Source organism: Rhizophagus irregularis, chromosome 19 (assembly GCF_026210795.1).
Source record: "Rhizophagus irregularis chromosome 19, complete sequence".
Lineage (NCBI taxonomy): Eukaryota > Fungi > Glomeromycota > Glomeromycetes > Glomerales > Glomeraceae > Rhizophagus > Rhizophagus irregularis.
The window spans coordinates 1,072,971-1,098,943 of NC_089447.1; the positions used below are offsets into that span (position 1 = coordinate 1,072,971).

General features: G+C 29.2%; 12 protein-coding genes across 15 annotated transcripts; 4 read left to right on the forward strand and 8 right to left on the reverse strand.

The window, feature by feature from the left end:
- Positions 1 to 29: 29 nt before the first annotated feature.
- OCT59_010747 (uncharacterized protein) lies at positions 30 to 2,445 on the reverse strand (the record flags this gene model as incomplete). The annotated part of the gene is made up of 5 exons (XM_025316516.2): positions 30 to 1,119; positions 1,201 to 1,330; positions 1,399 to 1,435; positions 1,500 to 1,667; positions 1,762 to 2,445. 5 exons carry the CDS (start codon positions 2,443 to 2,445, stop codon positions 735 to 737), a joined length of 1,404 nt encoding a protein of 467 aa, XP_025180460.1. The 3' UTR covers positions 30 to 734.
- A 754-nt stretch (positions 2,446 to 3,199) lies between these two features.
- OCT59_010748 (uncharacterized protein) lies at positions 3,200 to 3,762 on the forward strand. Its single transcript, XM_025316515.2, has 2 exons — positions 3,200 to 3,385; positions 3,462 to 3,762. The coding sequence occupies exons 1-2, from the start codon at positions 3,232 to 3,234 to the stop codon at positions 3,554 to 3,556; spliced, it is 249 nt and encodes an 82-aa protein (XP_025180459.1). The 5' UTR covers positions 3,200 to 3,231; the 3' UTR covers positions 3,557 to 3,762.
- On the reverse strand, positions 3,593 to 4,684 carry OCT59_010749 (uncharacterized protein; the record flags this gene model as incomplete). The annotated part of the gene is made up of 5 exons (XM_025316514.2): positions 3,593 to 3,849; positions 3,922 to 4,051; positions 4,139 to 4,245; positions 4,339 to 4,381; positions 4,456 to 4,684. The coding sequence occupies 5 exons, from the start codon at positions 4,682 to 4,684 to the stop codon at positions 3,747 to 3,749; spliced, it is 612 nt and encodes a 203-aa protein (XP_025180458.2). The 3' UTR covers positions 3,593 to 3,746.
- A 962-nt stretch (positions 4,685 to 5,646) lies between these two features.
- OCT59_010750 (uncharacterized protein) lies at positions 5,647 to 6,931 on the reverse strand. Of its 2 annotated transcripts, XM_025316513.2 has the most exons (5): positions 6,849 to 6,931; positions 6,408 to 6,560; positions 6,226 to 6,325; positions 6,010 to 6,147; positions 5,647 to 5,937 (listed from the first exon to the last, which is right to left on the reverse strand). In XM_025316513.2, the coding sequence occupies exons 1-5, from the start codon at positions 6,866 to 6,868 to the stop codon at positions 5,866 to 5,868; spliced, it is 483 nt and encodes a 160-aa protein (XP_025180457.1). In that variant the 5' UTR covers positions 6,869 to 6,931; the 3' UTR covers positions 5,647 to 5,865. The 2 variants fall into 2 exon arrangements, with proteins under 2 accessions (XP_025180457.1, XP_066000754.1); XM_066136088.1 differs by having other exon boundaries at positions 5,647 to 6,147.
- Positions 6,929 to 8,658, forward strand: OCT59_010751 (uncharacterized protein). Its single transcript, XM_025316512.2, has one exon. The coding sequence runs from the start codon at positions 7,369 to 7,371 to the stop codon at positions 8,242 to 8,244; it is 876 nt and encodes a 291-aa protein (XP_025180456.1). The 5' UTR covers positions 6,929 to 7,368; the 3' UTR covers positions 8,245 to 8,658.
- A 215-nt stretch (positions 8,659 to 8,873) lies between these two features.
- OCT59_010752 (uncharacterized protein) lies at positions 8,874 to 10,884 on the reverse strand. Its single transcript, XM_025316511.2, has one exon. The coding sequence runs from the start codon at positions 10,854 to 10,856 to the stop codon at positions 9,699 to 9,701; it is 1,158 nt and encodes a 385-aa protein (XP_025180455.1). The 5' UTR covers positions 10,857 to 10,884; the 3' UTR covers positions 8,874 to 9,698.
- A 208-nt stretch (positions 10,885 to 11,092) lies between these two features.
- Positions 11,093 to 13,824, reverse strand: OCT59_010753 (uncharacterized protein). Of its 2 annotated transcripts, none has more exons than XM_066136089.1 (10): positions 13,742 to 13,824; positions 13,617 to 13,651; positions 13,417 to 13,530; positions 13,074 to 13,325; positions 12,969 to 13,005; positions 12,819 to 12,897; positions 12,657 to 12,742; positions 12,388 to 12,587; positions 12,058 to 12,315; positions 11,093 to 11,981 (listed from the first exon to the last, which is right to left on the reverse strand). In XM_066136089.1, exons 1-9 carry the CDS (start codon positions 13,802 to 13,804, stop codon positions 12,060 to 12,062), a joined length of 1,122 nt encoding a protein of 373 aa, XP_066000755.1. In that variant the 5' UTR covers positions 13,805 to 13,824; the 3' UTR covers positions 11,093 to 11,981; positions 12,058 to 12,059. The 2 variants fall into 2 exon arrangements, with proteins under 2 accessions (XP_066000755.1, XP_025180453.1); XM_025308427.2 differs by having other exon boundaries at positions 11,546 to 11,981; positions 12,064 to 12,315.
- Positions 13,825 to 14,351: 527 nt separating this feature from the next.
- OCT59_010754 (uncharacterized protein) lies at positions 14,352 to 16,290 on the forward strand. The gene is made up of 5 exons (XM_066136090.1): positions 14,352 to 15,072; positions 15,138 to 15,355; positions 15,430 to 15,503; positions 15,595 to 15,690; positions 15,772 to 16,290. The coding sequence occupies exons 1-5, from the start codon at positions 14,485 to 14,487 to the stop codon at positions 15,870 to 15,872; spliced, it is 1,077 nt and encodes a 358-aa protein (XP_066000756.1). The 5' UTR covers positions 14,352 to 14,484; the 3' UTR covers positions 15,873 to 16,290.
- A 679-nt stretch (positions 16,291 to 16,969) lies between these two features.
- OCT59_010755 (uncharacterized protein) lies at positions 16,970 to 20,349 on the reverse strand (the record flags this gene model as incomplete). Its single annotated transcript, XM_066136092.1, has 8 exons — positions 19,796 to 20,349; positions 19,476 to 19,640; positions 19,295 to 19,405; positions 19,126 to 19,198; positions 18,750 to 19,046; positions 18,496 to 18,630; positions 18,238 to 18,411; positions 16,970 to 18,160 (listed from the first exon to the last, which is right to left on the reverse strand). The coding sequence occupies exons 1-8, from the start codon at positions 20,038 to 20,040 to the stop codon at positions 16,970 to 16,972; spliced, it is 2,391 nt and encodes a 796-aa protein (XP_066000757.1). The 5' UTR covers positions 20,041 to 20,349.
- Positions 20,350 to 20,501: 152 nt separating this feature from the next.
- Positions 20,502 to 22,692, reverse strand: OCT59_010756 (uncharacterized protein). Its single transcript, XM_025316508.2, has 4 exons — positions 22,404 to 22,692; positions 21,973 to 22,171; positions 21,352 to 21,907; positions 20,502 to 21,275 (listed from the first exon to the last, which is right to left on the reverse strand). The coding sequence occupies exons 1-4, from the start codon at positions 22,630 to 22,632 to the stop codon at positions 20,997 to 20,999; spliced, it is 1,263 nt and encodes a 420-aa protein (XP_025180449.1). The 5' UTR covers positions 22,633 to 22,692; the 3' UTR covers positions 20,502 to 20,996.
- Positions 22,693 to 22,963: 271 nt separating this feature from the next.
- Positions 22,964 to 24,442, forward strand: OCT59_010757. Of its 2 annotated transcripts, XM_066136093.1 has the most exons (5): positions 22,964 to 23,294; positions 23,385 to 23,477; positions 23,551 to 23,729; positions 23,799 to 24,134; positions 24,214 to 24,442. In XM_066136093.1, exons 1-5 carry the CDS (start codon positions 23,111 to 23,113, stop codon positions 24,382 to 24,384), a joined length of 963 nt encoding a protein of 320 aa, XP_066000758.1. In that variant the 5' UTR covers positions 22,964 to 23,110; the 3' UTR covers positions 24,385 to 24,442. The 2 variants fall into 2 exon arrangements, with proteins under 2 accessions (XP_066000758.1, XP_025180448.1); XM_025316507.2 differs by having other exon boundaries at positions 23,799 to 24,442.
- Positions 24,375 to 25,674, reverse strand: OCT59_010758 (uncharacterized protein). The gene is made up of 7 exons (XM_025316506.2): positions 25,539 to 25,674; positions 25,277 to 25,469; positions 25,107 to 25,194; positions 24,987 to 25,036; positions 24,820 to 24,928; positions 24,661 to 24,744; positions 24,375 to 24,572 (listed from the first exon to the last, which is right to left on the reverse strand). Exons 1-7 carry the CDS (start codon positions 25,617 to 25,619, stop codon positions 24,473 to 24,475), a joined length of 705 nt encoding a protein of 234 aa, XP_025180447.1. The 5' UTR covers positions 25,620 to 25,674; the 3' UTR covers positions 24,375 to 24,472.
- Between the last annotated feature and the right edge of the window lie 299 nt (positions 25,675 to 25,973).

Here is a 25,973-nt window from a genome sequence, read left to right on the forward strand (position 1 = left end):
ATCCTCTTGTAGATAATAAATTCCATCTCATTCTTCGCAATGTTTTTCTATCATACGATATTTTAATCAATGAAAATACTTCAATTTCCTGCTAACATGTTAGTTAAACTTCAATCATCTAATCCAATATCAAACACGAATTTTTTAATGCTTTAAACCTCTAAACAATAATATACCTATAATAATCCAAAGATTCAAACGAATCATATCGAACTCATTAAGATGATAAAATCTCAATGGGATTGAAAATTATTTTTTTAAACGAGAAATTTAAAAATTCTGAAAAAAATTTCACATAAATTCTAAAGCTGCTATTACCCATTTTTTTTTGATAATTCTTTTGCTGGTAGACCTTCTACTAATAATGTATACAAATATTTATAAAGTAATATTTAAACTGATAACAAATGATTTTTTACTTTCAATATGAACCAGTATAAAATATTTCATGTATATATAAAATTAATTGATTTTATTCATAATTCGTTGAAGGAGACAGAACGAGATTATAAAAAGAGTCAATCGAAATACAGTTATACATGAAACAAAAACTATTATTTTTATTACCACAACTTTTCATATTAATATAGTTTTCTGCAACGAGAAAATATATAGAAAAGTGATTACAATTATTAGTTCCTTCACTAGCTCTCATGATATTTCTATTTAAACTCTTATATGGTTAAAATAATAATAATTATAAGAAAAAATAATTTCATCACCATCATCGCGTTTTAATAAACGCCAGGAATAAAAATATATGGAACTTGACGACAATATTCATCCCAATCTTTACCATATTTTCTTGCACATCTCTCCATATCCCTTGTAACTCTATGAGTTAATACAAAAACGAAAAATGCGGGATAAAAATATGGTATTGGTGTATTAAAACCACAAATAAATCCCCATGAAAATGCCATCATTAAATCTGCCGAATAATGAATTTTACGTGCATATCCCCACCATCCGCCTGTTAGTATAAGGTTCCCTTGTTTAGTTTTAATGTATGAAGGATTTTTTAATGTACCCCAAGGTAATTGTGGAAATGTGCTACGTGGAATATATGTTCCATTTAATGTCATTCTGAAGCGATTTTTTTGTGAATTGGCTGTATCCCTAAAAGGGTTAATATTATTAAATTTAATAAAAATTTTTCATTTGAGAAGTTAATGAAAATTTTAGACAATAATGATTTACCAAATATAATAACCCGATATTAATAATGCATAGCAGAAAAAAGTCCATGCTGGTGAATGTTGAATTGGTCTGCCATTATCAATACTAGAAAGATGAAGGTATAAAGTTCCAAGACAATATGTAAATGGTACTAAAGCAAAGCAAAAATTATTATTACTGAATTGGATTTTAATATATTTAAATTAGTTCATTTTTTACCTCCGGCAAAATTCCAAAATATGAGCATAAAGCCAAACTAAAAATCAAATTTTAATTTTAATAAAAACATTAAATCATTGAAGGACGTCCAATTATTATACCTTTTCATATGTCATATCCCAAGTGGTTGGGATACATTCTTCTCCCTTAGCACAAGCATTAACATACAAGAAATGTGCCAAGACCATAAATGCCATAGTTGCAGAAACATAACCAAACATTTCATATTCTTTAACAGCAGCAGAAACAGAAATATAAAACAGCACAACCTAAAAAAATAACAAAAAAAAGCAATAAATATCTTCCTTTTTTATTCTTTTTTAGTTGTATTATGTTTCCACTGATAATTCTCCTTGATCTTACCCAAGGAACGCGAATTTCAGCAAACATTTTAAGGTCAACTCTTCCAAGACGAGGATTTAAAGCAGCCCCCATAAAAAGATCATACACTATATTACCAGACATACGATATTGATTTCCTTGAATAATAGTTACAATATACACAGTGAAAGTGATGGTAAATCCAGTTATAATAGACACAGTCATCAGAGGACCAAGATTATCGATAATTTCGGTTAATCTAAAATAACTGTAACGATGTAGTATATATGAAGTAATTAAAGTGACATACCAAGACATCACTCCATTACATAAGTAATCCAATTTTTTCCCATTTAATGAAGCTACGGGTGCTCCTTTTACAATCGGCCCTGGCATAAAATATGCCAAAAATAGTTCATATAGACAAAACGTTAAATAAATTTTAGTAGCATACCAAGTTGGCCATGCTTCTTTAATTATTTGAGACCATAACTCTCCTTCTAATGGTAATACTAATTTACCACGATAAAATTGTAAACATCCCCATAAGTAAAACATTAATAATGGAAATCCTATCATCATTGCCGTGACTCCCCACGGACCTCCGAATTCAAATACAATTTCATTATCAGTATCTATTAGAGTTACATTCTTTTTCTGCTTAATATCGACGGATGTTATTCCGTTAATATTAGGTTTGACTTTCACCGTGTGTTTGGATGGCATTTGAGAGGATTTATCGCGTTAATTTTTTTTTTTAGAAAAAAAAATGAAACCTCTCTTTTCCAGTCAAAGTATGCGTTATATAAATAAAAAAAAAGATTAGAATTTACATTGTTACGTCAATTGTTTTTTTTTTCATAAAAAAAGGTACACGACAGGTTTTGCGGATCTATAAATGTTCCGCTCAGTTTTTTCCAGATAATCAAATTGCTATAAATGGGAATGTCTGATGATCACGTGATCTTAAATTTATTTATCCTACATCACACCTGTTTTCTATTTATCCTGAAGACGAAAAAAATTTTTTTTTTTTAATGTTATAGTCTTATAGAGGTCGTGAAACTTTAGACATGACTTCTAAATTATAGGCAAGGCGATTCCATTTTGAGGATAGCAAGTGATAGTTATTTTCATTAACGTAGTGGAAGATTTCGGAAAAATTTAGATAATGCATAAAAACGGGGTAATGTGACCGAAATTGGCGGCAATGATTATCACATTTTAAGTAAGTAAAATCTCCGGCATTTTGTATAATATTCCGGAAATCTGCTGCGTCCCGACCGGAAAAATTCCGGAATTATAATCTAAGTTCTAACGGATTTATACCGGAATATCCGGATAAATTATACATAAGCTATGCCGTATTTGTCATACATCTATTTGTCAGCATTCGTAGGTAACGTAAGCAATGTAATAAATCATGTGATCGATCACGGGCTTTTAGACGACCATGTTGATCGCTGCGGTCGATTTCCGCATCTTTACAAAGTTAAAAAAAAAACTTTTTCAATGGCGGATACACCAAAAATCAGACAACTACGATCATACCTTAACTTACGAACTAGAATCACTGCTTCAGACAATCGGGTATTTAATGGAATTTTTATGTGCATTGACAAATATAAAAATATTATTTTATCGCAAACTGAAGAATTTCGGGATGGTAACTACTTAACTATTTTAAAAACTTTTTCCTATTTTAAAGTTAATTAACTAACTACTTTCTTTTTTTTTTTTAGCCGAAAAGAGGTTTGTGGGACTTGTTATGATACCTGGAAAACATATTATTAAAGCTGAAATTGAAGATTTAGAACTTTCCGACGAATATACGTGAAAGATTTTTAATTTTCTTTTCTTTTTTTTTTGTTTGAAAAAAAGGATTATTATATTAAAATTTTAACTATATAATACAAAATACAAATAAAATACAAATTTTATCCATTTCGACAGTTTGAATTTTATTGTGCTCATCAAACTAATCTACGATAGTTCTATTCATAATAATAATTAATAAAAATTTCAAATTATTTTTTACCCTCGAGCCTCATATTCCTCGTTGCAGAAGGAATAGTAACTGTTATTCCGTCCAAATCTTTTCTCATTACAATCTGACATCCTAACCGTGAACTGCATGCATTACAAAGAAATTTAGTAACAATTATGGAGAAGTAAAATCAAATCTTGAAAAATTATACTTACGTCTCTGTTAAACCAAATGCTAGATCCAACATATCATTTTCTTCATCTGTTGGTTCATCAAGTTTATCATAATATTCCGGATCCACAATTACATGACATGTAGAACACGCTAATGATCCTTCACACGCACCTACAGACAATCAAATTGTAAAAATATAAAATATTAATTGAGCAATTGAACAATTAAAATTAATAAATTTAATTTGATCGAACAAACATTCTAGATCAATATCATGCGCTTGAGTAATATCCATAATACTATCTCCAATATTAGCATTTATGGTTATTTTTTCGCCTTCAGGAGTAATAAAGTTAATCTTCACTCTATATTTTTTAAAGGGATAGATTAAAATAAGCTAGAATGAATAATTTTAATTACATAAAAAAAAATAATAATAATAAAATAAATTTACCTACCCCTCCCCTTCTTTCGGTGGAGTTATTTCTTTATGACAAAACACTAGCAAATTCAATATTTAGTAAAATTTTCAATATAAAAATGCAAAAATATGAAGCATTTATTATATATTATACCTCTTGAATTCGAAAATTTCCTGAATTGTTCTAATCTCGTTATTGGTACAAACTTATTTTTCGTTGTTTTGGGAATGTTGTTCCATATTACTTTATTTCCAGGATTTTGTTTAAAAAAAGTATTTATATGCATAATTTGTTGTTGTCGTTTATTTAGAAAAGAATTAGACGAAGATATAATACTTTTAGTATTTTGTCTTAAGTATCGCGAGAACATTATCAATATCATAAAAAATCTTGGAAAAAAATTTTGATGATTAATATTTAATCAGATTATTATTATTAAACTAAGCCACTTTCGTCTAAACATTTTTTAGATTAGATTGTCCAATCATATCATATTATTATAAGATGCAAACCCTCGCGCACGGACCATTTCGAACCAACAGTTTGGTAAAATTTCGTTACGATATGAATTCTTTAATCAAAATAGTGATCTCTTGGTTGTATTTTTGATTCATAAAAAACAATTATAAATTAATCTTAATTATAACCAATCTATCCGAAATTTTGTGCAACCTGGGTCTCGAATGATATAAAAGAACTGAATTAAATTTATATCAGTCTCATTACGCGTATCTAACTTTCACAATATTCTTCTCACTTTGTGCAAATTAATATAAAACAATTAAAGAAATTATTATGTATACTTTTTTATAAATGAAGAGAAAAAAGGATTAAATCGAAGTATACTGAAAGTACCATGTCGCATTTATTAGATTCGAATAAAATCATGGAAAGTATCTTTTGTTTTTCATCGTGTTAATTTTCTAACAATAAATGTCTAAAAAATGTCTAATACTCGCCATACTCTATATACTAAAAAAATTTAAGTAAATTACGTTAATAATGATAATACTAATCATGAAATTGAAAGTCTTTAAAACATAAGAAGAAAACGGGTAATAAACCGTAATTCCACGCACATACAACGTTCAACATAATCTTAATAAAAAGAAAGAGATCAATGAGCGATTTAAGTTAAAGATGTAAAAGATTAAAATATGTTTCACGAGTTCTTGGTAACACAGCGACAACCTATTTTTAGAAACACGTAATACATAAAAAAAAATTTCTAGCGAAGGTTTCTATCATTACGTTCAAATTCGCAAAAAATCTTGTAATTTCAGTAGTAGTAATTAGTTTTAATTAGTTTAAATTTTACATTTCGTTTACCTTATAAATCAAGTTACATTTCGTCATTAATTTAATGATTGATGAAACATGATATCATTTATTGTTATTAAATAAAATTATACAATGTATTTAATTTCAATATATTATTATATTTATATACATAATATGCATGGAGATAAGATAAATATATATGGAAATTTATATAAAAATAAACGTCCATATTTGGCTTATCATTAATTATACCTATCAGTTAATTCTTTAAAGACATAATATTCATTGCTTGACGATTGTCACTGGACAATGTACATGTCTTGCTAAATAATCACTGGTTGAACTCAACACAACCTAATATAATAAAAATGATTATATGTGTAATTATTTTATGTAATTAAATTTAAAAAAAAGTACAAAACGAACCTTTTGTAAGCCGTCAAGATTCCTTGATCCAACTATTAATAAATTCAAATCTAACTGATTTTGAGAAATATATTCCGTTAGGATTTTTCCAACCACCCCATAACCTTTGTGTTCAATAAGATCATACTGTACATTTGGCTAAACGAAATTCAGTCTTTAATTTAACATTGTTTTAAGAAAAAAAATTATTTTTTTTTTTTCAATAATGAAGCTTACATATGTATTATCGAATTTTTTCAAATATTCTCTAATTTTGTTTACAGCTTCTTTTGCATCAAGAAGAATATCAAGATTATTTGCTTTGTCTAAATTATGTCTGTTTATAGGAATAAATAGATGTTTAGTATAATCCAAAATTTTATAATAAGAATATGGATAATAGATTCCATTGTACTTACAAAAATGGAACATTTGTTTCAGGATTCAATGCAATGACATAGATTATCGATAGACTATATGAATCTTTTAAACGCGAACATAAATCGAACGCGTATTCAATTGCATTATTTGATATGGATGTTTCTTCGACCGCCACAAGAATATTATAATTCCTATTATTAAAAAAAAAAAAAAAATTATTAATTGAAAATTTTGATTTTAATGAATAATTTTGATTTTAATGATTGGCTTAGGTAGCACATTTCCTTTTTTAGAATTTTATTTACAAAGAAAAAAAATTATCAAGGACAAAAAAAAATCTTTGGTAAAAAAACCCCAACAAATGTTTTAGAATTGATACAACAATTAAAATATTTTCTAATATTCACAATATCATAAATTATAACAAATATTTAATTTATTAAAAAAAAAAAAGAAACATTCACAACTTTTACACTTACTTTTCGTTTTCTTTATACATCGTTTTTTTTTTAGGAAAAAAACCAAGGAAATAAGGAACAATTTGAAAAAAAAATATATATATAAACGGTTATTGTGCCGAATTTACTAGACTTATGCGAGTTACTGAGAAAAAAAATGCATACTACGTAATCACGTTACCTAATCTGATTATTGAAAGCATGATTTTTAATTAAAAGCGCGTGATAATGACACTCGCTGCATAATTATCTTTAAATGGCTGAAATATATGTACGAACAAACATTACAATGCGAAGATAATAGAATCTGCAATTATTTACATAGAACGAGACTTTATATATTATTAACCGCCAAGGTTTCACTTTGCATAAAGTAATAATGTTCATCCAATCCATTATCTAGTTTTGTTATTTTGTACTACGATAAAAGGATAAAAAGGGTCAATTTTTGAATTGGATTTGTTATTATTATTAAATCTTTTTAATATTTCCTAACTAATTATACCTTTCATTTCTTTGCTGAACTGAAAGCAAACAAAACATGTCCACCAAAAGAAAATCAATGGTTCATCAAAGAAATTTTCGTGATGACAAGTTACGTCTCGAGGCTTTAACACATAAGTCTTATCATTATGAAAACCCTTCAACCGGACCCCATAACGAACGTTTAGAATTTTTGGGTGATTCCATCGTCTCCTTTGTTGTAGCTAATTATTTACATGGTCGGTTTCCTAATTTCAAAGAGGGTCAACTTACCTTATTACGAGCTAATTTGGTCTGTAAAAAAAAATTGGCACAATTTGCCCTTCAACTTGGTTTAGATAAAGATATTCGTTTAGGGGTTGGAGCTTTACGTGATGGTGGTAGAGGTAGTGAAAAAGTTCTAGAGGATGCTTTCGAAGCATATATTGGAGCTGTATTTCTTGATGCAGGTTCTAGTATGTCTGAAGTACAAAAATTTATGGAACCTTTATTAGCTCCAGCCGTTGATGAATTAACCCATTGTTCTCCTAACTCAACTTCCGTATTAAAACAAAAATTATTTCAACAAGATAATAGCAACATACAATTACAAATGCTTATTGCAGACCAAATCTTAAATTCTGATCTTCAAGATCCGATTAATAAACTTCAAACTTGGTCTCAAAGAAGAGGGATGGGAATTCCGGTTTATAAACCTAATAGTGATGAACAAAATGCTGTCTTTTCTGTTGGTGTATATATTAATGGAAAATGTTTCGGTCTTGGTCAAGCAAGAAATAAAAAGGATGCAAAGAAAGCAGCCGCAATTAATGCTCTAAAACATGTTACCGTTAATGGTCAAAACAACGAATTTACTCCTTTTAAAAATGAATTACAACAGTCACATATTAGTTCAAAACACAAATATTCTCTGTCAAAAAAAATTCTTTATTAATCCTGTCTTCTAACAGACTACGGTAATTCAACCAAGTCGTTCCTTATCAAAATGATATTAATATTGAAGAATCCTCTTTGAGTACAGTGATCTTCAGTGTGGATCAACTCGTTAAGGGTATTCTTTTTTCTTTAATAATCAAAAAAAAATATATACATATGTATATATTTCTCTTTATTATTTATTTCATATTCTTTTTGAATTGATTCACACCGAAGATTATCGTTCTTATTATGTTCGATATTTGGAAGTAGGGTTCTTTGAATGATTTCATTTAATTTTTTTTTTATTCTCTCATTTGTTTTATAAATATCGTTAAATTATTATTATTATTATTATTATTTAATCACTCCTTAAAGTCTTGATTGTTTACTTTTTTATTATCAATAAAAAAAATTTTTTTTACCAACAAACCAGTAATAATAGACCAATTAATGAATATAGAAAATTAATTTTTTTTTAAGGAAAAATTAAAAAGGTTAAAATTTTCTTTTTGTTGTACGATAAAACCAGTTTAAACGTGATAGTTACTAAGAACAATGTTTATGTTTTTAATTAAGAGTTAACCAATAAAATTTTTCTGCTGATCATCTATAAATTTACATCACCATTCACAATACAAGTTTCTCATGCTATTCTCTCAAAGTAGTTACTTTTAATACAATACTATTTGTATTAAATAGAAGAAAGTTTATGGCTTTTTTATACGTTTAAAAGAGAAGCCACATTTTTGCTTTGAAGTTTTACTGAACTGGATTTATTATTATTAAGCTTTTTAGTAATATGGGAAGTTGAAACTCCCGTAATTACACGAACTTTCATTGATAAATATAGAATCCATAACATGGAGTTACAAAATAGCCATTTACCTTTTACTATAGCTTACTTCTGGAGGGCAATGTGAATGGAATAGTCCTCATTCAATATTCATTTTCAACAATTATTAATGTCGTACTTTGATAAATAATACTTGGCAGAAGGTTCTTTAAATGGTTAATAAATAATAACCAATAACGTTGTTGTTTTTATGAGATGAAGATTAAATAATTAGGAAGCCCGGTGTATACAACATGGTTGCACTGATGCTCATCAATGGAGCGAGAAGAAATTTTTGTTGATAAATAATGATAATGCAATTTCTATAAAGTAATTCTTAATTTCGAAATATAGTGTAATTGTGTTTCATTATGGTTCTTTAACCTCCAAAGACCCAATATTTAAAGCAAAAAATAAAATAAAATAAAATAAAAATAATAAAATGGCGGAGTATAAAATATTAAGGTTATTTTTTATTAAAACTAAATTTTAACATACGAACTTAAAATATAAAGTATTGTCATTGAACGAAATAGAAAAATTTTACATAATACCTTGTTTATTGTCTATGAAAATTTTTTTCATTTATATTAATAAAATCAGTAGATACAAAATTTTAAAAAAAAAATTTACAAAATTTAGGCATTGGATTTTTTTAATACTGCGTTCCAGAAATCCATATATGCTTCTGCATCTTTATGTCTCATTTCTGGGTGTATTTCAATAATATTAACTTTCCATTTCTGCACTTTCTGAGGTGTAATTTCGTTATTATACTTGAAATACACACCAACCACATTATTGAAAGTATCTTCATGCGTCTTCCATTTGTATGATTTAAAGACCCATTCGTTACCATCAGTAATAACACAAACAACACGATCCCAATCTGGATCTCTTAAAGATTTGACATTATCTGTTATTTCATATTGAATTCCGTTGTGTGTGAGAAATATATTGTGCTCTATCTTTCCTCCAGATGTACGAACCGATGATCCTGGTTCAAATCTCTGATCCTCTAATAATTGCTTAACATTATACATTGAAATAAAAGCATTGAATGAAGGTGGGACAACGATCAATGGAACTTTGGAACCTCTTGATTTCTTGTGATGTGAACGCGATGACCTTGATGCTTCACTAGAATTACGTTCTTGACCTAAAGAATTATGAGATCTCTTCAAGAAATAGTCATCTGCAGATTTAATCCATGAAGCATAATCACCTAGTTCGAATATAATGTCTTCTTCAAATATTACAACCTCAGTTGGCTTAATCGCATTTAGGAACGATTGATAATTTTTTCTGTATTCTTCTCTCTTGGCTCGTTTATTTTTTATGTCTTCTTCTGTTTCCTCTGTTGGTGGTTGTCGACGTTTTTCATTATTATGTCGACTTGAAGACTGCGATGATGATGAACCTGCTTCTTTATTTTGCCTGTTATTTACGTCAGGTAGAAAAGCAAAGCCATTTACAAATGGAAGCCAATCTTTCCTATCCATATATGCCAACCGAGTTGGAATCTGTTGTCGAGTTGCATCCTGTGAATATTCAGTATGGTGTAACTTTCTTGTAACAGTAGCATGATATAAAGCATCTAATGAATAAAAATTTTCATTTATTTTACTTTGAAAAGTAGTAGTAGTAGATTTATCAAATTTTTGAGATCCAAGTCGTATAAACTTGGCTTCGTTCAATGTTGAAACTATTGAATCTGACTCATCAAGTAACTCGGCATCTATTCTATGTAAATTGAAATCTCTAAGAAGATATATTGGATCGGGATTTTCTGACATCGTTATGAAACAGAAAAACAGAAACAGTAGAGAGGTCTAATTTCATGTTTCCATGAACATATCATGTATATCATGTGACTGTTGTGTTGGTAAATTCCAACCAAATTTAATGCCGGCCAAACAACAGTATCACAACTAACCCATTTTTGAATGTTTCACATTAACTATCTCTAATACCATTTTTGAATCATTCATTCAAAATATCCTTGAATAATTTTGGCATGGCGTTTTTTTGTAATTTTTGTTTCTCAATCATATTATGCAAGTCTCGTTGAATTCAGAGTGTCTTCTTATCCCTAAATTATTAAATTAATAAATAATAATGACAAATCCCAAGGTTTGGACAAAAAATTCAGCAAAGGGACTCGTTAGTAAAGGAAATTCAAGGGCTCGAAAACCAAAAGAGGGCTCGAAAACCTTAGAACTTCTTCCCGAAGAAGAATAGATAAAACTACAAATAAAAGATGAAATTGTTTTAAGGATTGAGATCATACAACCATTTAAGAAACTAATCTCAGATGATACTATCGTATAGCATTGCATATAGGAATTATAGTATCTCTTTAAGTAATACCCGAGGTATTTTATGCGGTGCTCTAGTCGGTATTTAATTAAGGCTTTCTAGTTCTTTTGTGAATAAATCGCATTTCGATATCAAATTTTTCATAACAAAGCAATTAACTTTTGTTTTGGCGAAAATTATTTTCCTTTACTTATCTCTTTGTATCTTTTCTTAATATAAAGTCTTATCACCTGAGGCGATATTATTCTTAGGAATAAATCAGCTCATTTCTTGCTATGGTGAAGCCTAATGGCTTTTATATAATTATATATTTATATTATATTTTATCGTATATTCCAAAGTTTTAGCAATGAACCAATTAAATAAATTTGAACTAAACTATTTTTTTCGGAAAATGTTCCCTTTACGAAGAAAAATAACCTTTATTTGGTGTAGCAATCAATGCTAAATTTTCTAGAGAAGTTGATGGTTCAACATAATAAATTAAATTTACATCATATCCATTTGCTTCTAGATACTTGGCTCTCCCTATGTCTATAATTCGTTTACATTTGTATCCTAATTGTTCTCTTACCGAATGCTCTAAACCAGAATAATGCAATCTATTAAATAAGAATAATTGTCAACCGACAAATCTAAAGTCGCAGCTTGTAATACATATTAGTATTAATAACATACTCTTACTTTGTATTTTCTTCATCATCATCTGTTTCATTATAAGTATGATCATCTTCATTGTCGTTATCATCATTGTCGCTATTCTCAGTTTCATGAGTAAGTCTTTGTCCACAAATTGCCCAGCTGCTCATCGCGCATATTCGCTTAAAATCATTTTCCGCAATTCCGTAATCTTGAAGAAATTTATGATATGGATACATGTGATAACGACAAAGTTGGTGACAACATAGTGCTATAACGATCCCGATAACCGGATTCCTGTTGTGTACGGAAATAAGTTAGTATGGCTATTTCATCATGACACGAAACTAAGATAATCAAATGATTTACCCATCTATACTAGATTTAGCGTAGTCAACCAACGATTTTAGAGTGGTATCTGTGGCTGATCCACAAAGATGTTTAGAATATGCCACGACATTTCTGCCTTTTAAAAGATCTAATTTTGACAAATCCAAATCTTTGATATCCATTCCGATACGTTTCACCAATAACTTCTTTTCTGAGGTACCTCTTATCGCGCTATCAAACTTTAATATAAATAAAATTTGTCAAAATATATTCCATTAAAAAAATCAATGGAAATGATATCAACCAACCTTACAACGCGTATTCTTACGATCTACTAAAATAAAAGAAGCTGTTTCATCTTGAATAGCCATTTTTATAAAATATGACAATTCACCTGAAGTAAAGAATTAAAGATTATCGTTAGAAATGAAGAATTATCATAAAAAAAAATAGATTTAAACATTAATAACCTTTGCCAGAACCATATTCTATGAAACAGGTGTTTTTGCGTAACAAATTTAATTTTTCTAAATGGCCAATTAAAGAAGCCTTTTCCAAGAGTTAGTTTGATTATATAATAAACCGGCAAAAGGATCGCTAAATAAGTATTTATTTATTACCTGTTGGACCGCATGTTTTCTATTTTTAGTTGACTCTCTAAATCGATGAAGTCAAAAATTTTAGGTGTAAACCTAATAAAGAATTCAAATTCAAAAGGGGCTTACTTTTTTTCCTTTAAGACCATATGATCCATAACTTCCGTCCTTATATCCGGTATAAGTTGTTGGTACCATTGATTTACATTGCTGATCAATTTATCAAATATTTCTTTAGAAAGATCTGAAAGCGTCACCTTTTCTTCTAATTCAGGAGATGGTAAAATACAATTGATATTTGAAGAGAAGTAAGGAGGAGTTGGTGGGGGACGAGAATTACATTTTTCTAAATGTTTTTTGATTTCATCCGTATTTACTGTACTAGATAATGAGAAACGAAAAAGCAAAATCATTAATTATTAAGTAGGAAAGTAGGAAATAAATTTCTTTCTATATGTGTCACGTGACTTACTGCGATGGATCATAGGGGCAGGCAATACGTTCTTTGCCTTTCCATTTTGTGTCATAGATTGCGTGTTCTCCACAAAAATCATTGTCAATCTTTGTTGGAAGATGACAATATCGCCTAATTTTATTAAAAATGGTTAATTTTAAATAATATGTAATCACCACTTATATAATATTGAATTAAGCGTGAGATCAATCACTTACCTCTTACGTTTTACCCAAAAATGACATTGACGAGGCTAAATTTACCGTTATTTAAAAATACTCAAAAAAACGATCATTTTTTTCCGGATCAAATTTTTTATAATTTTTTTTTACCCAAAACTTACGTTATTTGGAGGAAGTGGAGGAGGTTCTTCCTTTAGACGGTTCGCTTTAGGTCCTTTTGGCATAAAAGTTCTGGTTCACAAAATACAAAATAGTAAATTCAAAAAAAAAAAAAAAAAAAAAAAAAATTTCAAAAAACTGGTATATATACTGTATGCTGTGTAGCTTTGAGGTTTGTGAGGTTTGTGCTACATTACAGATATCACAGACACTTTTTCAACTTTATTCGTTATAATGCAGTTATTTTAGTCTTTGCAGTTTTTACATTATTTCAAATTTTCATTTTATTTAATAATAAAGAAAAAAAGTAATTGAATTGACATTTTGTACAAAAGAAGTTATGTGTAGAGTTTTTTCAATCTACTGGAATTTTCTATTTTGCTATTTTCGTGTCCATTATAATGAATAAATAATATAAACACAATCAATTTTATATAAAGCTTTATTTATTTATTTTTATTTATCTGATTCGAGTTGACAAAAGGATCTTTTACAATACTTAACTTATTACAGAATTTGTATATGTCATATGATACATAATAAATACTTTATTTATATAGAGTAGTTGAGTAGTTTATAGCCTTATCGATTGTTGACAGTTGTCACACTCTATTACAGAATTTTCGCTAACTTCTTCGTTTAAATTTTATAAGAATATTTTATAGAATTAATTAAAAAAAAACCATTTTGATAAAATTTACGATACTTTAATCACTCTATAAATTCCTTTGGGAACTCTATCCTCATGTTTGCGGCAAATGATTTCGAACCAGAATTTTATTATACTTCAACACCGCCAGATCTAATTTCAACTAGTGATAGTGACTTGGAAGAAAATAACAATGTACAAGAAGAAGACATAGAAACTGGTAATAATGAAACAGCAGACGATCTCCCAAACGGACGCCATTATGGTGATTACAATACAATAAATATGGAATTGGATGGTGAATATACTTCTGAAGACGAAGAACAACGTCCTCGTTCAACACCAGCATCTACAGGTCACGCTTTTCACCGTCTTGCTGACCCCTATGCCACTCGACATCACCATAGATCTTCTTCACAACGCAGTCGTGGCTTTTCTCCGTTAGGAACACGGTTTTCGTCTTTGCGGAGACAAAACGCAATTACTTCTTCTTTTCTTACACAGCATATTAAGCATAATAATGAACTTGGAAAACAAGCAATATCTGGTAGTGGTTCAAAAGATTTGGGACAATTTCACTTACCAGAATCTAGTTATTTACGTGCTGGAATGTCTTTCACTGGAACGCAAAACTTAATGAATTCACAACCCCAACAAAGAGACGAAGAATGGGAAGTTAAAGTGGTAAATATTAATGAAATTACAGTTATAAAATTGTATTAATTTTAATCGATTATTTTATTATGTAGACCGTTCACTATGTAAATTATAAAACCGGAACTGTTATAGGATTAATGGAAGCTTTAAATGTACCGAATAGTTCAAATACAGTTGTTACATATTGGGAGGGTGAAATGATTGATTTTGTTAACCATTCTCTTTGGACGGATAAATGGAATTCAAGTCCGGAAATTGATCTTCAACATTGGAAAAAATTTGAAGCTTTCCGTCAAATGGATGTTCGAAGGTACTTGAAAATTTATGAGGTTATGTCTTTTTAACATTTAATATAATAAATATTCAACCATATTTTTAAATTAGTATAATCAGAGGTACTCCAACCAGAGAATGGTTTCAAGAAGCATGTCAAAAGTATATATTTATGAGATGGAAGGGTACGCATTTTATCCTTTTTTTGTTCGTTACACAAGATTTTTTTTTTTTTTTTTTGAGGTGCATAATTTATAATTTATTATATTTATATAGAACATTATTTTGTTAATGTTACTGCTCAAGAGAGTGGATTAACTATTGCCGGCTTTTATTATATTTGTATCAGAAGAAGCGATGGTGCTATTGAGGGTAATATTTAGTTTATAATAATAATTAGTTTTATATTATATATATAAAACTTGATTATTGATGATAATTCTATTTTATTAGGATATTATTTTGATCCTGTTTCTACACCGTATCAGAAATTAACTCTTAAACCACTGTTAGAAGGAGATGGAATTTCATTTTGTGATTATAGTCTAAATTAAAATCACTTTTTGAATATATATTATTTTATTTTATTTTGCCTGACAAAACAACAATTGTTATATTTTCACATTTATCTTACCGTTTATAGTAAAAAAAAAAAACGACATTATTTTATTCGCAAACAAAAATTTATCAATATATTTTTTTTCATTGCAAAGGCAAATGAATATCTGTAGTATAGTATTAAGAATTTTTTTTCCTTTTTTATATGAATATAAACAACATATATATGTATATACATATAGTATTTTTAAGAGATATATATATATATTTTCAAAAATGAAAAATCGAAAAAAAAATGATTTTTTTTTATTAAAAATCAGAATAATATATATATCCAACTCTATAATTCTTTTTTTTTTTTCTTTTATTTTTATTTATTTATTTAATTTGTTTTTTTTTTAATGAAAATATTGTAACTAAAGTAACTACTTTTTTTTTTTTGATTTTTTTTTCAGATTTACATCTATTATTTACAAAAATTTATTAAGTCTCTCAAAGACCATGTTAAAGATTAAAGAAGAATTACCATCCTTTAAATTACTAATACAATACTTTCCTTTCTTAAATAAGTATTGCTTTAGGTTTGATTTAATAGATCCTATTATTGTCATTTAAATGACGCATTCACTTATTTACTTAATACATCAATTTTTTTTTTTTAAATATTTTCAGTACTTTTGCTGTTGTTTCTTTTAATTAAAAAAAAAAAGAAAAAAAAATTCAGTAAAAAAAACAACGGTGAAACCATTATTACATTTCAAGTTAAAAAGAAATGATAATAAGGATGAGAAGATAAAAAAAAACGTTAAAAAAGGTAATTGAAAAAAAAAATAATTACAAAGAAATAAATTCCAAAGTGGTCATGTACATTTACGCAAATTAAACACAAAGATTAATGTAAAACGTATCCTATGAGAGTATTTTCTATAATTCCGTGAATTTTGAGGAACGTTTAATTATGTATTAAACTAAATGCCCAATAATGCAAGAAATAATTAATATATTAATTAAACCATGACCTATTATACGAAAAAAAAAACCTCCAATCAATTACTATAAAAAAAGAAAATGAAAACCAATGACTTTTTTATTGCTATAATTTCCACTGAAAATCAGATTCTGCTCCAAAATGGTTTGTTGTATTATTGGTATAAATAGATGATGACGTTGAAGTGGATGTTTGTAAAATTGGTGGCGGTGGCGTTGGCCGATTCCCTCCTGTCGTTGTTGCAATTGGCGATGGAGCAATAGGAACATAATGTCTCGAATTAGTTGATGTTGACCCAGTAGACGTATTATTAATTGTATGTAAATGATGCTGTATCGGTGATGAGTCGGGTGGCGACGTTGTCCTTGTTATTGCCTGCTGTTGGTTATATGAATAATAATGATTATTTTGAAATGATGGTAAAATAGGAGGAGTAGGGAAAGAAGAATGTTGAACGATAGTAGAATTTGGATCTACTACCACTACATTCGGCAAAGGATTCGGTGGAGGCTGCATGCTTGCAAGAGTTGAAATCTCCAATAAACCTTGAATACTGGGCAAATGTATTCCAGAGCTTTGAGAAACATTAACGATTTTATTGCCGTTAGGAGATGTGGGTGATCGTAAATTCAAATCTTCCGGTCCATTATGAAATGGTCGAAATCCGTTAGTTACATATTTAGGATATTGATAATTAACTTGAGAAAATTGAGACCCATTAGGAGTTCCCGTGGAACTATTATTAGGAACTGCTATATGTATCGTTGATGAATTTGGAACAAGCGGCGAAGGAGAAAAAGTTGGAGATTCAGGTAAAAATGAAGATGGTAAATGTGGGCTTTTATTTGATTGAATTGATGATGAATTTCCATTCACTTGAACATGATTTGAACTAAATTTAGAAGGTTTAGGTCTTTTCGAAATTGGATTAAGTTGCGACGAATCCAAACTAGGCTTTCTCAATAACGGTTTTGATGGAATATCATCAGTTTCTTCAACATCTATTTCTGAATTTGAATCAGAATCAATTACGACGACATCAATATTCATGTTATTGGGTTGAGACAATGAAGAGGATCCCTTTCTTTTCTGATTAGAATGTTCGGAAATGGAAGATTCCAATGTATCAGCTGGTTCCTTCGATAAAGGTTCCGATGTTGACGATGTAACTGTGGGACCATTTGTGGATTGCTCGTCATTTTGTGATTTTGGATTAAATAATGGAACTGTATCCTTTTCTCCATTTTTCAATTTTTCCATTTCTTTCTCACGTTTATCCATACGTTGAGTTACCAACTAATTAGCAAAAAAAATAAAATAAAATAAATTTAATATTGTTCTTGATTCAATTTTTTTTTTTTAAAAAAAAATACCTTTTCAATTAATTTATCAAGCTTTCGTCTTTTTGAAAGTTTTTCACTATCATTTGTAACTTTATCATTCTGTGAAATTGTCAAAGTATCATTAATACGCTTTGATATTAATGATTTAACATGAAGTTTAGCCAAAGACAATGTCCTGAAATCTTGATCTATTGACCTATCAAACTACGATAAAAATTATATTTAAATTAGCAAATTAAAATAAAATAAAAATTTAATAGTTTCTTAGATTCTCCAAAAAATTCTAACCTGCAGAGCACTTTTCCTTAAGAAATTCATTAAAAAAGATTCATAATGTGAATCAACAAATATTCGTTGACCATTCCTATTCTCACATTCTAGAACTTGTCCAGCATAGGTCTGTCTTGTTTCTCGAAGAACTGTCTATTTTCAAAATAAATAATTAAGAATATTATGATATCTTGTATAAAAAAAAAAAAAAAAGAAGAATCTTTTAAAATAAATATAAAATCATTTAAATTCTAAAGATAACGTTACCATACCATCAATGCGCAACTTAATTGTTGCATAACACTTGGACACATATACATTTGTCGATTTACAGTAAATGACACTTTGTTGGCCTTTAAATTCGCTTTCCCCTTGCCTTTCCATATTTTACCATTTTTCGTCTTGTTATTTAGTAATGAATTATTAATATCACCATTTGTATAAGGCGATTCAAGCGTTCTAAAAACGCTTATTGAATTAACTAATCCAGTTACGTTTGTTCCCTTTGAACCAATCGAAGGACAAGATGTGGCAGATATATTGACAATAACTCCAGCACTATTCGGAAACTACAATTATAAAAATAAAAGTACTATTTAGTTAAATTATCAAATTATTCAAATTATTTATATGAATTTTATATATTACCTTCGATTGTATTGAAGTTTGCTTTAAAATATCAGATTGGGTAGGAATTGAATTTAAATTTGACTGAAAATTACTTTTCAGAAATATATAGAAAACAATGAAAATAATGTAAACCATATTTTTTTTCTATAAAAAAAAAGAATTCATTTAAAATAAATGAAAATAATACCTTCGATACCATCCAATAAACTCTAAATTGTTCTCCTCGAAAAATTTTATGGCATCCTCACGTGAATTGGGTATTTCTTGCACTTCATCAGTCAACAATGAAGTAACAATTCTTTAAAAATTAAATAATATCGTTAGAAATCACTGCGCCTCGATGTTTTACTCCGCCTCAAAAAATTTACCTTTCCGATGCTATGAATTGACCGACACGACAAACGATAGTATTATCCGATCGATCTACATCACATGTTCCACCTAGGTAGCCTAACACTTCATGTTTAACGTCGGCATAGGCACAGTCCAATAATGCTGAAACTACAGATTCGTCAATAGACAGCCGAAAGTTACTATATTATACAAGAAAGAAAAGACATATATGTTTAATGTCTTAGAGAAAAATATATGCAATATCTCCATTCCCTTTTCATAATGAATACGGCAATCTACGCTTGTTTTTTTTTCGCTGACCACTCACAATGTAATTGGGAAGTGACTTGCTTACCCAACTGGGTCGTCAACTTTTGAAATTGTGGCATTCTTTTGTCGGGGATTACTTCGACCGACCATTCCTGCTGTACGATCTATAGTTGTGGACAACCGTCGCGAAATTGTAGGGTCCGTAATAGCTTTACTTTGTTGTCGATTCTCTATGGGTTCTGGACTATCCACCGTGGCATTAAATATTTTGCCATTTGTCATAGAGTTGTTTACATTCGACGTGCCGATGTCGTCTGTCTTTTGAGGCATCTTCAAGCGATCTATAAAGGAAAAGTAACTAGTTTCCCGAAAAAGTGAGTGAGAAGTAATGTTGAAGTCTATAACCGAGTTGGCTTTTTGTTGTAAAACCGTGCGATGGCTCAGATTTATGATGTTACTAAGTTCCTTTAATAACTGGTTTTTTTAATAAGAGCAATCTACGATTCGAAGAAATGGAAATCGATGTAAACTGGCGATCTTACAAAACGATCGTGAATTAAGTTTGTTAAGATCGTTCGAAAAAATGGTGGTTTTTTGTTAACTAATAGGAAAAGTTCTATGGTACACACTAAAAACACTACGAACTAGCATATCAGTTTTTTTGTGTTTATGAGGCTCAGAGAATTTACTATCGCTGTTTGGGGCGCCGTTAGTACTATAAATTGGGGATCGTGTTATAGCCAATCAAAATGGACATTAATTTGTACGATCATTTGATACACATGATAAACTGATTAACACTGATAATAACAAATATTATATATTATTTCAACATATTTACATCAAAAGAAAAAATGAAATAAAAAAATGTGCATTTTTGATAGATTAAAGTTTTTACAAACCTCCTTTTCCTTCTTATAAAGAAAAAAAAATGCACAAACCTGTAAAAAATACGTATGTATAATAAAATTTAAATAATTTACTATTCAACTAATTTTTTTTTTCTTGCAACTATGGTCTGTTATAATTAATACAATTACTTTTGTGTTATTAGTAATTATTTAACATTATTGTTTCTTTTTCCCTTATATTAAATGAGAAGGAGGTAGTAAGTAAAAAAAAAAATATATATGCACATCCCGTATGAAAGCCTTGAAAATCAACTAACACAAAGATAAAATATATATATAATGAATAAAAAAAGAATATATTGTCACATTTAATTTTTTAAAATAATGTTCATTTTAAGATTTCCTCGTCTTGATATTCCTTAAATTTTTTACAAATTAGGAAGCACCGAGACTTGGAAAAGCACTTTGATCATCAAGGTTGACGACGCCGCTACGTCCGCCGCCGCCACCTCCACGACGACGATTATCACGATCATCATAATTATTTTCGCGACGATCGCGTCCATCACCTCCACCTCCTCTACCGCCACCACGGCCACCACGTCCACGACCACGTCCGCGTGGGGCACCTCCTCCATGTCTCTCGAATGTTTGCGTAATTTCTACAAAATTTTTAGACTTATTCTTCTTGTTCTTGAGGCGATAAGATTGTTCCTAATGATTAAATGTTTGAATAAAATATAAATAAAAGATAACTTCATAATTTCAGCATATTTAATATTTTACTAACTTTCCCAGTAAAAAGAAAATCATCTTCTTCGTCCTTTTCAAGAGGGACGGCGTCTTTCCACTGAGAATCATCAACTCCTTCATTAGGTTTTCTAGCTTCCGGAAGAGTAATATCTAATAACTTTTGGGCTTTCTCGGCACGGTATTCGTCAAGAGTCTTTTGATTTTCTTCAGGTTCAGGAGCTGGAGTCGATTCATTGGCAGCAGTATCTTCATTTTTCGCAGCTTCATCTCCATTCCAAGCATCATTGGTTTCAGGTTGTTGCTCCCAACTACTATTTTCAGTTTTTTCAGCGGAGTTGTTCCAACTATCATTAGTAGTAGTATTACTTTCTTCAGGAACAGCAACACCTGCACTCCAATCATTATTTTCTTCGGTGGTTTTGTTATCACCCCAATTACCAGCATTGGCATCATTAGCATTATCACCCCAAGAGGAAGAGGCATTAGCATCACTGGGTTCTGCATTCCAACTAGGATTTTCAGTTGCAGTATTATTATCCCAAGGTGTTTCGGTGGGTTTACCCCACCCTTGATTTTCTTTCTTTTCACTATCACTATTAGTATATTAGTATTTAATCAATATTATAAAAAATAATCAAATTTGAAAAAATATACTCACTGTCTTCCTGTTCCGCTATGCCTATCATATTCACGACGTCGGCCGCCGCCGCCGCCGCCACGACCACCTCCACGACTACGATCACTTGGACGAGCACCGCGTGGGGTTCTTGTAGGATGATAATCACCGCCTCCACCGCCTCCACCACCTTCTTCACGACGGGAAAGACGAGGACCTACATTTCGATCACGAGGAGCTCCTAAAAATAATGAAACCCGAATTATTAATTAAATGTTATCAAAATATCTGTGAAGTTTTGAAATTCATTAAATATAATAGGATCTAAAGTTTATTAAATTATTAATTGAAAGCCATTTCAACGATTCTTTATCTTTTCTCGTAAGAAAAATTTCAAATAAATTTTGAGAGATCGCGGCATAAAGCTTTTTAAAGTAAATAATATATTTATTCTTTTAAACGAAAATACATACCAGATCTCGTATCTTCATTATTTCTGTTTGAAGCAGAAGGCTTGTGTCCACCTCTTTGAGGATACTCGTGACGAATTCTGGCCTCTTTGGGAGATGCACGAGACCTGTCAACTTTTTTCGGAATAACAACAGGTTGTTCCTTTGATTGTTCCACTTCTTTAGCAACGGCCTCAGGATCTGTACTCTCACCTAGGAGGTCGAAAGGATTTCGACTTGCAACACTCGCCATTATCAGGAAGAATTTGATGGATGGATAGAGACAATCCTTTTAATTAAGATTGTCGCGCCTATTAAAAAAAAATGCTCCATATATAGGTTTATAATTTCTAAATTTGTACTTAATTTTACTAATTCCAACAATTCTAACCAACCAAAAACTCCAAGAGATCGGTCACAAATTGCACAAATTGGGCGCATTTTGTTTATGTCAATCCTTTGTCATGTGAATATAGTGAGAATAACTGATTTATCAAGAAAAAAAAATCTCGAACTGACATCTACCAATAAAAATTCATGTACATTTTTATTACGTTAACACGATAAACGTCAGCAGTATCGTAATGATCTTCGAGACATAAAAATTTTGATCTCTTTTTTTTTTTTCATAAGCCGCGATTATTTTTCATAGATCGCGTCTTCATTTTACTTAGAGTCCTTTTTAGAATCAATTAAAGACTTTTTTTTAAGTAGTAAAATTAATAAAAATCATGTTACCTACCACTAATCCAATAACGATCTCTCAGAATACCACAGTGATTGTTCATCCTTTGGTACTTTTGTCTGTGGTTGATCATTATAATCGTGTAGCTAAAAGTACTAAAAAACGTGTCTTAGGGGTTCTTTTAGGACAAAACAATAATAAAACTGTCAACGTAGCGAATAGTTTTGCTGGTAATATATAAGTTTTTTTATCTTTTTTTTCGAATGGTTAAAAAAACGTGTTGAAAAAATAATGAACTTCTGTTTAATACAAAATAATAGTACCCTTTGAAGAAGATGAAAGAGATCCATCTGTTTGGTTTTTGGATCATAATTATGTTGAAGCCATGAATGATATGTTTAAGAAAGTTAATGGTAAATACTATTAAAAATTCTTTCAAAATCATTATCACTGGTCTAAAAAAAAAAAAAATTTTGAATGAATTAGCTAGGGAAAAGATGATTGGATGGTATCATAGTGGACCTAAACTTCGCGCATCAGACTTGGAAATTAATGAATTATTTAAAAGATATACTCCAAATCCAGTTTTAGTTATTGTAGATGTAGAACCAAAAGATATAGGCATACCCACTGATGCTTATTTTGCTATCGAAGAAATCAAAGATGTAAGTGAAGATCCTCTCAAAGTTGTTATTTTATTAAATTTTTTCTAACTCTGAAATTTTAATAATTAGGATGGAACAGCTACTACTAAGACATTTATGCATGTTCCTTCACAAATTGATGCAGAAGAATCAGAAGAAATAGGTGTAGAACATCTTTTACGTGATATTAAGGATAATGCAGTTGGTACATTATCAACTCGTGTTACAGATCAATTAAATTCTTTAAAAGGCTTACAATCTCGTCTTGAAGAAATTCGAGAATATTTACAAAAAGTTGTAAATCGCCAGTTGCCAATTAATCATCAAATAATTTATAATCTTCAAGATATTTTTAATTTATTACCAAATCTTAATGTCACTGATACTGTCAAATCATTTTCTGTAAAAACAAATGATCAATTATTAGTAATTTATTTGTCTTCTTTAATTCGTGCTGTTATTGCTCTTCACAATTTAATTAATAACAAAATCGAAAATCTTAAAGGTGAAACTGTTCAACCAATTGAAGAAGAAAAGAAGGAAGAAAATAAAGTTAAAGAGAAAGACACAAAAGAAGGTGCTGAGGTCAAGGAAGGAAAAAAATAAAGTTTTGTCTTGTAGAATTTCATTTGTTATTAAATTTATATATGATTTTGTATTATGTTTGGTCAATTAAAAGTGGTTTTTTTTATTAATATAAATTTTTGTTTATAAAAATTACGCATTATTAAATTTACAAATAACAAAAAAAAAAAAATATTACATTAAAGTTCAACAAAACTAGTTTCACCGTTTTTGGTGGTAATTTTAACCATTTTTCCTTGAGGTACAGATAAAGTTCCATTAGTATATTCAAATATACGTCTACAAAATAAGGTATTTTTTTTTTTAGTAGGATTCAATCTAGTTTATATTATTATATTATATTATTTATTTATTTATTTATTTTTACCTAGTTAATAAATCTAAAGGAATCCATTGGGAGAAATCAGCATCTGGCATTCCCTTACGATTATCCGGAGTATCAATCGTTGCCCTAATCATTTCAAGCGATTAATATTTGACGAAGTAAACTTAATTAACTTAATTAACATATACTTATTATACTTACGGTTGGATAGCCATGACTTTTGTATTCTTTGGTAATCCACCTTTTTTTGAAGCTATACTATTGAATAAATGATGAACAGCAGCCTTTGCAATTCCATATCCAATAAATCCTAAATAAAATCGGATTAATATAAATATAATAAATTTATTTGAATATTTAATAATTACCTGGAGTAGATTGCAAGTCAGCTACACCCGTCAACATAAGAAAACCTCCTCTAAGAGGAAATTTAATTAAATTTAATTAAATTATAAAGTTTACAAGGAATAATTCGTTAAATTACTTACTCTTTTAGGTTTACAGTACTCAATTTTGACGCGATCAAGGAAGGATTCAAAATTTTCTTAATCATCAAATCCGCAGTCTCCAAAAAATCTATTAAAAAAAATCAAACTTTTAACAACCTTAAACAACAGATCAAAATCAAAACAAAAAAAAAAAATTTCGAATTAACAACCTTCTTTAGCCAAATCACCCATACAAAAGCCACCAGCTACACATAAGATAGCATCATACTTTTCACCATTAAGTATTGAATTAGAATTTTGTATAACTTTTTTCCCTTGTACTTCTAAAGACTCTTCTTTATTAGAAACTACAATATTATGAGCAGCTTCTTCATTTGGACGCGTTCCAATTGAAGTCACTTCCTAAATAATATCACATATATGAATACACAATTTATGACATATTATATAATAAAGGCGTAAGTAGCTTACCCAATTATTCTTGTTGAATAAGGTAATTAGACTTCTACCTAGGTTACCAGAGCCTCCATAAATAACAACTCTATGAGCCATTTTTAACGTTACAGTTATTTAATGTTACAGTCATATAATATATTAAAAGAAAGACTGATCAAGAATTTTGGTACACTAGGTACACTAAGAATTAACTGTATATGGTATGCAGAAATTTTCAGGGGTCAAAATCACCGATAATCGAAATGACTAAAAAAAAATATTTTTTTATTCAGACAAAACTCATTCTTTAAATAAAGTTATTTTTCCTTAAATAGACAAGTTTAAATAGTACAACTTTTTTTTTAAGTTCTAACTTTTTTATTTAATAATTTAATTTAACTAACTATTTATTACCTTTCACTTACTTGGTTAATTATTCTGAAAATCTCGTGCTTAACATCTTACAACTAG